The 11,839-nt window shown below is 43.6% G+C and overlaps 1 protein-coding gene across 1 annotated transcript in view; it reads left to right on the top strand.

The window, feature by feature from the left end:
* Nucleotides 1-471: 471 nt before the first annotated feature.
* The window catches only part of lrmda (leucine rich melanocyte differentiation associated), a gene marked incomplete at its 3' end in the record, with an annotated part of 130,332 nt that continues 118,964 nt past the window's right edge, over nt 472-11,839 (top strand). The window contains exons 1-2 of the mRNA XM_084470180.1: nt 472-600; nt 1,344-1,444. Coding sequence (XP_084326306.1) covers nt 541-600; nt 1,344-1,444 — 161 coding nt within the window. The 5' untranslated portion in view covers nt 472-540. The remainder of the gene's footprint in view (nt 601-1,343; nt 1,445-11,839) is intronic.

Here is an 11,839-nt window from a genome sequence, read left to right as displayed (position 1 = left end):
ACGAATAACTGTGCGTGTGTGCGCGCGTACGTATGTAGCCTATATGTATGTATGTATGTACGTGCGTGCGTGCGTGAGTGCGTGTGCGTGTGCGTGTGTGTGTGTTCTAATGCTTTATTTTCTGTGGTAAATGTTTCTGTACTCAAACAAACACAATGTAGCCTACCCCTCCACCATACGCATTCATCTTCATATGCAATTTATGCATTTAACATTCCCCAATATTAATATTGTACCAGCTGGCCACAACGCTTTATCTCTACCTTAAGGTTTAGACTTGGTGCTAAGAAGGTGACCGTGCTGGTTTCTAATGAGCAGAAGAGCGCCAGCGTGATTCCAGTAATAACATCACGTCCACGTGTTTCCGCGGAGAGAGTCAGCTGATGCGGACATGCATGCGGAAGAAGCAGATTTGAAAAGTAAAGTTGTGGTGCTTTTAGGGATATTTTTAATCAGTGTCCCCTCCCCCACCCCCCCAAAGGAATTAAAAGATTATTTGGCTTCATTCAACGGATTCTCATCATCATCACCGTCATCAAGATGTCAAAGTTAAAAGTTATGGACGACGGAGAATCCTTGGTTTCAATGAATGGAACGCATGTAGGTTATGCTTTTCTTCTAAGATGGCACTTTGCCGATTGGTGACTGCATGTGTTGTAATGAATTATTTAAAGGAAAAATGGTTATAAAGCCTTAATATCGCGTAGGCTGCAACATAGTTCTTACTTTATTATTATCAGAATCCTGTGTCAATTCGCATAAAGGTTAGGTTCACTTCCAGATCTCCATTCTAGTTATGCATCCTACATCTACACATTTTAATTTGAATGACATTAGTAGAAAGCAACAGGCTATTCTTTCGCTTTTGGGATCAGGTTAGTTGGCCGTAGTAATTCACTGATATACTGTTCCCACTGACAAAGAACATTTGATTGTAATAGAGTAAAGTTTAATATAGAAATAAAGTTGTATTGATGGATTAATCATGGTGACACGGGATCATGTTATTGTGCCAAGACGATGCTTTGATTGTGGGGCAGCTATTATGTTTAATAATGACTATCTAGCTTAGTTGTTTTTATCCAAAACTAATTACAGTGAATTCAGATATGACTTCAATTTACGAGCAGGTATGGTTTAGACATGTTATTTAAGGATGTCAATACAGGTATGCTACAGACAGCTGTGTGTGTGTGTGTGTGTGTGTGTGTGTGTGTGTGTGTGTGTGTGTGTGTGTGTGTGTGTGTGTGTGTGTGTGTGTGTGTGTGTACTATACTGGCCAGCACCTATAGCGGGGCTCTCTTGAATATTTGTCAGTCATTCTATATAATATTTCCTCCCAGGTAAGCTTCATTGGACATGACTGTGAGAACATTCCTGACTTCCTGGGTGACACTTATGGACAGATGGCTAAAAGGCTGGACCTCAGCTTCAATCTGCTCAGGTAAGACACAAAGTCAATAAGCAGACACTTGAATCCAAAGTGACTCACACTGAATTCAGATGCATCTTGTCATGGAGCAGATGAGGGCATCTGGCTATGGGTTTATACAATACTATACAAAAATACTATATTCTAAATATCCATTGGAAAACATTGATAGCTATTTTGGAGACAGGATGCAATTGTTACATCAAGACGCTTAGATTCGAAGATAACAATCAATATAAATACTCTGGTCCTTTAAATTGGCTAAACTGTTACTTAAGTATTTCAACCAGCGTTAAAATAGTAAATACTTTGACATTGGCAGAGGAACAATAAATTAATTGATGGGAAAATATTGGTTCATATCTTTGAGAGATGACTTGAGCTAGTCAATATGCATTGATGCAAGATATTATCAGCAACAATAGAACATTATCTCAATCCATAACAATCCATGTTTCCTGTGTGGAGCTGGCAGTTGAAATCTATCCCTGCATCATGTCTAATTAAAAAGGCCTGACAGCGACCGTGTGACCCTCTGATGACATCACACCATCATGTGGACATGGTAGCCAATGGTAGTGCGGCATTAGGCTGATGTCATGCTTGGCCACGGTTTGAAGGCCTAATCAATAAAATGTGATGCAATAGAATGTGATTGGGCCGCCTCACGTTAAATATGCCATCCATCAAACAACCTGTTGTCCTTCAGAGAGCTACTAGTAGGGGGCTGGTTTCGTGCAAGGACACCGTTAGAACAAAGGAATTTTATTATGGTATTGAAGTGAAGGTGGGGAGTCACATGTTTGTACAATGGTGTGAGGAAACACAGCCGATGGTGTACGATGGCCGTGCGATGGTTGTATGATGGTCACATGAATGTCAGTGTTTGTTTGATGATAGTTTTTGGTTTCTGAAAGCATGCTCTTTTTACCCTCCAAAACATGACACAGAACTGCTCTTTTTACTACGTGAAAAGTCCAGACTTGAATATTTATACACTTGTAAAATGAATCAATTCTCACTGGTACTCAATCCACCTTCTGGTCGGCTCCACGCCTCAAACTGTACACCAGGTTTGAAACATTACAGCCCCCGAGTGTGTGCCAAGAATAAGGCGGTCATTGTGTGAACGGTGCAAACTGCCCCAGCCCTCCATTAATGAGTGAATGATCACAGGGTGTTTCATATTGTTTCTGTGAAGTGCTATTAAACAGCTCATACCAAGGTGTCATGAACGACTCGGTAACACGTTATATGACTTCGGAATTACCGGCCTGACTTCTGTTAAATCGCCTAACTCGCGTAATTCTTTCTAGCGAGCTAGAAAATGGCATTGTTCTCCAGTCGTTGGTATCGCATACACATGAGTGTGCCTTTTTTTTCCCTTCCATTTCCTGACTTCCCTAATGTGCCTGGACTGTTTGTGGGTCATGCCAAACGACATATGTATGGCGCTAAAACATGCCTGACATTGAATAAATATATATCCCTGTAGCTTGTGATGTCTTAAACCCCAGCCGTTATACAAACTGACTGAAACAAGTCTTAATGTGCGTTGGTTTTTGGAAGATCAAGGCCAGTATTATGTTTTTTCTCCCCCCCCCACCCCCCCCCCCCCCCCGCCCACTCTTCTGAATCTGTCACATTTAGATCTCCATGTTTGAGGATGAAAAATGCATTAGATATTACCAATTCGTCATTAATTTTTAATTTGGTTAAGGGGAATCTTGGGTGTCAAACAGGGTTAGGAAGCTTCAAAGGGGGGATGTGAGGTGTTGTGAGGAGGGAGCTGTAGTGCTGGAAGGCCGAGTCCATTTGGGAAGGGGGGGGGCGGGGGGGGATATTAATGTTGTGTTACATTGAGCACTTTGTCATGAATTAAACAGTGCGTTGGATTCACAGGTTTCAGGCAGATTTTCTTTTATATTGAAGGCGATGTTAGGACAATGACCTGGCAAGTCAAGACAGTTACGATGTAGGTGCGTTGTAATGCAAGCATCTAATGCTAGTGTCTATTTTTTTGTTTGGAAGATCAACCCTTTTTCTTCATGTTTCATTCCTTCATTTGTTTTTTCATGTTTCATGCTTTTTTCCTAACAAATAGCCTTACAATTCTCTCGCCTCCCGTGTAAACAAATGTCTCCATAGCTTTGTGTGTGTGTGTGTGTGTGTGTGACCATACCTCGTATCATCCTCTCTTGCTCTATTATAACTGGAATCTTCAGGACCTCATGACTAACATTCATTTCTTGGCAGGGCAGAGCGGGGGAATTCAATAAAGCAACGTGCCATGTGATTGGTCATTCTCAGAGCCTCGACAAGGAAGTAAAGAAACAAACACTTCTTCTTCCTACACTAGTTCTGCTTTATGAGTCCCACAGGAATATCCCCGAAAGATAACTTTTACATTCCAAGTTGTCTGTTGGGAGTACAGTTCTGTCGTATTGTCCAGCTGTGACTTTGTTGACTGTGTTTTATGAGTGAAGCTCTTACGATCAACGCTTAGTTTGTTATTGCCAGACCAGGTGCTGGATCACAGTGGATTACTATAGTAGTAGACTTGTGTGCTTCCTTATTTACACTGTGACCTAGTTTCAGTGGCAGCAGGACCAGCAAAGCCATGAGAATAAAAATCCAAATCTCATAGAAACAGAGCAAACTACTTTTCCCATGATCCACTTCTCCCTGTGGAACTTGAGTCAAATTGAGTGGGAGATATCGCCAGATAGCACGCAGCATAATGTGTGTATTTCTGTCAACTCTACTGACAGCTCTCACAGAGGAAGGCTGACAACCAGCCTCAGCGAGAGACGAGGTACTGCGGCATCACCCGTAACTAGGATCCCTGTGTATTTAGTGTGTGTGTGTGTGTGTGTGTGTGTCTGTGTGTGTTTCTGCTTGTGCACAGGGGTTTGTGTGTGTAAATGTGTCATTGTGTGTGTGCATATGGATGTGTCTGCATTTGTGTCATTGTATGTCTGTCATTTTGTGTGTGTGTGTGTGTGTGTATGTGTGTGTGTGTGTTTGTGCACATGCACTTCAGTCGTGGAGTGAATTTGTGTGTGTGTGTGTCAGTTTTATGTTTGTGTTATTGTCTGTGTGTCTGTCATTGTGTGTGCATGTCTGTGTGGGAGTGTGCCTGTGTGTCTCTGTATTCGCATGTGCGTGCATGTGTGCGTGAGTGTGTGTGTGCGTGCGTCCGTCCGTGCGTGCGCTCTGTGTCTAAAAGTCTGCGTTGCGTCTCTGTGAGCGTGAACGCGACTGTGCCTTGCCAGGTAATGGCAGCATGATGTCGTTGCGGCAGCCTGTCACACCCGCAGCGCTTCCTACTGTCTGCCGCTCACGCCACCGCCGCATCGACGCGCCGCATCAACCCCTCGCATCAACCCCTCGCATCAACCCCTCGCATCAACGCCGCGCAACAGCGCACGGCTCGCCACCGCGAGAGCTGTCTGTTGTCGCAAGGGGCTAGGGATCTTACTCCACTGTCCAGTGTGTGTGGGTGCGGGTGTGTGTTTCAGGGCCTAGCACATGGGCTTTTTGACGTGATTTCTTGTTTTTTCGCTCTTGATGTATAGTTTGTCTGATTGAGCTGTGTGCGTCTCTCGTTCTCTTTCTAACCCCACAGCACGTGTATAATATCGGACACAAAGCATTTGAGGAGCTTTCTGGGACCTGAGTCATCAACCGGATTGCATGCAATTTGTAAAGGCATGCTGAAACCAACTCTTATGAGAGGGGAAATTACAGGGGGGTAAACAACTGACATGGGAGGGAGCGGAGTAGGACGACTGTGACATGCGAGGATAGTCTGTGACCTACACAATCCACTGCGTGGTTACACAGTGTAGCAACTGTAAGTTCAACTTATTTTCACAGGAATGTTAAATAATGTCAACTCCTGCTCTCCAATGGTTAAGTTTTGTGGAAGAATATTCAAATGTATACATAGTTTTAAATTCAATTGTGATTCTGATCTTTTTGTATTTATTTATGTTTAACCACATTTATTTTTCCTTTTTTTTAGGCTGAAATTGACAGAGGCTTTAGGTGGATAAAGTAAATGAATACAAATATTTATTTTCAAACCGTAAACTTAACAGTCAATATGCACATGACATGGTCTTTGGCAAATAACCCAACATTTGCCATTATTGTATGGTTTGACATGAACATTTACTGTAGTTTTGCGCTTCAAGCATGCAAGCGATGATCACAGAAACGTACACACAGTTTCTGATATCATTCATGATATGTATTCATTCAGCATAGGGATCGAGAATAAATTTTGATACCAGTTGAAAACAGGCCTCCTTTGTTTGCCTCTTGAACTATTGCATTGTGATCCACAAGCTACATGTGTTGGTGTGTTTGTGTGTGTGTGTGTGTGTGTGTGTGTGTGTGTATGTGTGAGTGGCCCCCGTGTGTTCCCCCAGACAGGCATACATGGTGATTGCAGGCGTTTTGCATTTTAATGACAAATCAAGTATGCTAACTTACGCTTTAAGAAAAAAACCCACACATACTCGCAAGAAAAAAAAAGAATAAACGCGGAAAGTGCTCTCTAAATGTCGCTGCGGCTGTCAACATGAAATGTAAGTAGTCTGATGAAAAGAGAACAAAAAACGACCAAGTAGGGAGGCCTGGAACAGGGAGGAATGAAATAAAACCCCCGGCTGGCCTGTCAGACGTGTCATTTCATATTCATATCTAAGGCACATTATGGTATTACTCCACTGCTCCACTCTCACTCAACTGTCTCTCCCCATTCGTCAGCCGGGCCAGGGGGGGGGCGGTGGCGGTGGCAGTGGCATCTCTTGTCTTTCAACTCATTGTGTGTCAACACGACGGGAGAGTGTGGAGGGGGGGATTGTGTGGGGGGAGGGGGGGATTGTGTGTGGGGGGGGGGGCAATTGGCGCTGGCTAATTGACAAATAAGTGTCAGCGGCAAGACGAGGTGTTCACTTTTTTTTCATTTTTCTCGTCGGCCTATCCCAGCAAGGTAGGCGCTAGGTGTTTTGTGAGGACGTGCAGGGTGGGGGGGGAGCGGGGTGGAGGAGTTGGCGGCGAGGTAGGGGGTGGATGGAAGTGTGGTGGGGGGCGGGGAGGGTGCGGTGGGTTGACACCCGTCGCCCCAGTGCCAGGCGTCCTCCGACTTGCTCGGGGAATGAGTAGTGACAACCGGGGGGGAGAGAGGCTGTCATTGTCTCCTGCCTAGGATTTCAATCTGCGCGCGCCATCGAGACGGCCGCTATGCAGATAGAGTGTCAGTCGGGAGGACAGGATGTGAAAACACTATGGCGATGGCCAGTCCTCAAATCACTTAACGAGTAATAGATAGTGTGTGGGTTTTATTTCTCTCGCTAAGTGTGCGTGTGTTTGTGTGTGTGTGTGTGTGTGTGTGTGTGTGTGTACAGTGAGCGTGTCAGCCGTGCTATGGAAATACATCCCCCATCTGATATATTAGCCTGTTTAGACTTAATACTTTAGGATAACCCGATCTGTATCTCGTAAATTAAGCAGCAGACCGAGCTCCCTGGACTCTTAACAGATTTCAATTGGGTGGGGGAGACAGAGAGAGAGAGAGAGAGAGAGAGAGACGCACAGAGTTTTGGCATGAAATAGTCTATTCATATCAGACGACACGCTATTTCATATAAATCCCCAGGAAAGTGGAAATCCCCCCTTTTTTTTAATTTACGTTGAAGTGGGTTTTCTGAGGTGATGTAGTGTAGTGGGAGAGTGGTGCAGTGACGCAGAGCACATGAAAATTGAGTTACGCGTAATTGATGGGATGTCTTGTTCTCCCATCTATGCAATTTGAGTCGCCCTCAGAAATGTCTTTTTAAGTAATAGCGGAAAACAACAAAATAAGAAAATAATACCATCAGAAAAACACGCAGAGGTCGGTTAGGGCAGTAGGGAAGTGGTGAAAAATAAAGTTCTTTTGCATTGGTCTTTTGCATTGTTTTGTTTTCGCACAAGGTCTTAATAAGGGAACACGCCTACACTGTGTGTGTTGTATTGAGCCATGTCTGTTTACTATTACCATTTATTCACAATTGTTTGACTCACGTTGAAGGACACAATAGTCACGTGAAATAAATGTTGCATTGAACAGCAACGAGTTAAAAGAAAAAAAGCGTTTATTAAACCGGCCAACATTGTATCTGAGCATATTCCTTCCTTCAGGGCCAGTCATGAACTTTTGTTCTGGTAAAATGGCCGTCGTGCATTGGATACACACAATGTTTCTTTTCAACTTCCTAGGTTCCGGCCAAACCACAGCAATGTGTGCTTCATCGCATGACATCATTCCCACGCCAGCGAGCGGTCTGATGGTCTGTTTTGTTTGTTTGTCGACCAACACTTGGGATAAAACCCATGACACACAATGCAGAATGTCCGGGTGGAATCTTATGGAAGAAAAACAAATTATCTAACCTCAACTTGCATGAAGGAGTTACAAACAAAATTCTGTTAATGCGGATCTAAATCGGATCTAAATCTTAATTTGACAACTTGTCCCCACAAGATTCACTGACTATTGTCAAAGCTGATTTGTTTGCGGTAATGCCTGTATTCAAGTATTGTTTACAACATTAAGTGTTGAACTTCAATGTGTCTTTGGACTGTACACTATGTCTGATACCCCCACGGACCACTATTTTAGGAGCAGTCAGACATAAAAGTGTACATCAACCTCTGCTGCCTTCGCAATACATGTAAGGTAAAAGTAGGTCAGATTATGGTCACCCTTTTTTTGACTACCTCTTTGAATGACTAAATAGTTTGTTGTACGGGTACACTATGTACATTGGGGATCGAACCCAGGCTGTTGCCGCTACCCTAAGCCCTTGATTTATGTAAATTATGATCAGGAACTGCCATTAGATCCCCAGACACCACCACCACCACCACCAGCACTGCCCCCTGACACCACCACCACCACCAGCACTGCCCCCTGACACCACCACCACCAGCACTGCCCCCTGACACCACCACCACCAGCACTGCCCCCTGACACCACCACCAGCACTGCCCCCTGACAGCACCACCACCACCTTGCCCCCACCATCACCCCCTCACTTCCCCCATATCTGACCTCGCTGTTCAGGGGTCCAGAATAGAAACCCAATGTATATTTAAGCAATAGATCATGACAGGCTGTGGTATGTCCTCATTATACCACAGTTAAGGGGCGTTGTGTGGTATAATGAGAACATTTCACTGACTGAAGTGATCTATTGCTTTTATAAAACGGTTATGTAAGTATGGTGAAATTAAAGTCATAGACACCCTCAATTTTGAAAAAGCGAGAAAGTCGGAAAAGCATTTTTTTTAACAAATACAAAAAAGTAGTCCCTCCTGGCTGCCTGCAAAGTGTACTTTGGTTGCTATGCAACACACTGTAGTGTCCTTCAGAGAGAAGGCTAGGCTAGAGACGGTAGCTTGGTTCACGGGCAATTTAGCCTACTATCGAGTTCACTCACCGTGTGCCTATTGCTTTACAACATTTCCACCCTCTCCAGCAATGAACATATTTTTAGGCTTCAGTGAACTATGCTATTTCTTTTATATATAAATAAACAACAGTTTGAGTTAGCCGTGGAGTGATACTGAACTCTGTAAACTGAACGGGCGTCATAGCTGTGTGTATACGCTCATTATACAACAGTTGGGAACCAATCAGATCGCTTGATTAAAGCCACCCGTTTTATAAATGTATATATATATATATATACGTGTGTGTGTGTGTATATGTATGTATGTATATATATATATATATATGTATGTGTATAAATAAATAAATAAATAAATAAATATATATATATATTTACTGGGCACCACTGCCATTTCATTTATGACTCCGTCACACTTTTTATTGTGTATGGAGAGACGGATGGTGTGCCGCTGCCACCGAGAGATTTACAGGCCTGCAGCCCACAGTTGCCGGGCTTTAGAGGGGCCTGGTGACATGTAGCCAGCACTCTGCTGGAAGAGCAGAATAAAAGCTGACACTTTATTGGCTATAAGTGAGCGAGAGAGAGGGGGGGAGGGGTGGGGATCTGGAAGAGGAGGAAAGAGAGGAGAAAGAAGGGGAAAGAGATTCTGTTTCTCCACTTTATATTTGTCGACATGGCCAGATGTCACGGGGACCCCGGCTATGAGAGGCAGGATTTATTGGGTATTATTTAGAAATTATTTTGTCAGTGTGTAATGGATATGCTTATGATTTCAATTATCACCCCGTGAATATAGCTTGATTTCCCCCCCCCCACGTTCTCTGCCCGACCTAATGAGCAGACCTGACATCATCTCCTTCAAAATATCGGATGCCACGCCATTTCAATATTTGATCATTCACCCCAACCGCTGTGTCTAGTTCTCGTTTTCTTCGTGGTGTGCTTGGCGCGTGACAAGGTCTGACTCCCTGCGCTTGGCTCGTCCAAGCCTGCGAGTTCAAAGCTGTCCCAGGGATATATTTATATATATATTTTCCATTGACAGAAATCCAATTAGTTTTAGTATACAGTCTGGCGAAAATAAAAGGCTCTTAGAGTCTACACTATGTTTCCTTAGCGTTTTAGCAGAGTGAAAAGTATAAGTGATGGATCGCTTTGAGTTTACCTGATGGGGCTGAAGTATTACTTACTTAGGCTGGCTTTACGCGACAACACAATATTTTATCAATTGTGCCTTTCGTTTAGACGCCGACAGCGTTTTCGGGGCTTAAAAACGCAAAAAAATTAACCCACCCTCCAGAGTGGAAATCTTAAAAACGCTCCACGTTTCCGTCTAAAGGGTTAACAACGCAAAAGGTGTGCTCTGAGCTGCTCACGCTGGCTCTCGTCCCGTACGCGTTTACGTCACATCCACGTGCAGTACAGGAAAACCACAACAAACATGTCGGATTTCACACACTTTTGCGTCACCGTATGCACGCAGATTTCCACCCAAAGACGCTCGTCTAAACGCGGAATGAAAAGTGGGAATGCAATGCCACTTTTGCGGCTTGTGTTCAGATCGTTGTCGAGTTTTGAGATTTTGATAGGCACATAATGAGTCTTCTGAATTTGCATGGTAAAGTCACTCCAAATTTGGGATTTTGCATGTTTTGGATGTGCTGTGGACCCTTATGCATAATTAAAAACATTTAGCAAGTACTCTGCAACTAACCCACATGCTTCAGAAACAGCTTACAAATATGCATGTTAAAAAGCCACATCTATAATTCATGAGCGATGTGTTTGATAAATAGACGATTTGGTATAGATCAATGTGTAGTCACGATTTTGACACCAAGATAGTCATCACAAGGGAGATGATTACGACCGACATTAAGTTGTCAATGTGTAAGTTGTCAACTCTCCTATGTTCATGGATGGAGTCAGGGTGCCTTTTCGATTATGGAAAAACTACATCCCTTTTTATACCTTCTTTACAGTGCTTTCAAAATAAAAGACCACCAGTCATTAAAGCTTCCACCTCACTGTTACTAGTGCTGTAGTTTCATATGAGGACATATTTTTTACTTAGGAAAGGCAGCCTTTTTTTTTTTTTTTTTTTGAAAATCCATATACATCTGTGGTTTAAGACAAAATCTATTCAGGTCTTTGTCGGTAACTCAAAAAGCATTTATGTTCACTCCATTACACTCATCCTTTCCCCCAGATTGATGATGTAAGGAGCAGAGAAGGGATGGAACATATTAAGAGTATAGAGAAGGGGTAGCATTGCCTCCGCTTCCCATGCTGTGTGTGTGTGTGTGTGTGTGTGTGTGTGTGTGTGTGTGTGTGTGTGTGTGTGTGTGTGTGTGTGTGTGTGTGTGTGTGTGTGTGTGTGTGTGTGTGTGTGTGTGTGTGTGTGTGGAGTGGTGGTGGTGGTTGGGGGGAACTTGGAGTTCCTTTTGGAAAGGGAACAAAGAAGTTCCCTTTCTCTATGGTCCGGGCCGTTTGGGTTGCTGCACGGCCCTGAATCTCTGGTATCATTTTCTCCTGGAGAGACCCACGGGTGAAAAGTGAAGACAGATACATAGGTGTTTCCATGCCAAGACGTTAGAAGATGTGTTTTTTGTTTTTTTGTTGCCGTTTATTCACCATCGTTTCAAAATGTAAAAGAGGAGTGATGGGTTTTAGAGGGTTTTAAGGTCAGGATGATGAATGTAGTCACTGGAGGAATAAAGACCATGGTGAAATACAGGTGGATGCAGTTAATGAAGACCAGCCGGCCGCGGAGGCCCGATAATTACATAAGAAGTACTTTTATGTCGTTCAAAGTCACCCTGTTAACCTTAGCGCTGTGAGTCATGTTAAATGTGGTGTACCACCAGAGCCGTGATAAAGTGCATGTGGACGCTCTCATTTGCTTGTGTTGACGTATGAGGCTCCGGCCCGACCTTTTGCG

This window comes from Micromesistius poutassou (genome assembly GCF_964030765.1).
Source record: "Micromesistius poutassou genome assembly, chromosome: 7".
NCBI classification, from domain to species: Eukaryota; Metazoa; Chordata; class Actinopteri; order Gadiformes; family Gadidae; genus Micromesistius; species Micromesistius poutassou.
The sequence above is the reverse complement of the archived record's forward strand: the minus strand, read 5'-3'. Positions and strand labels throughout refer to the sequence as shown.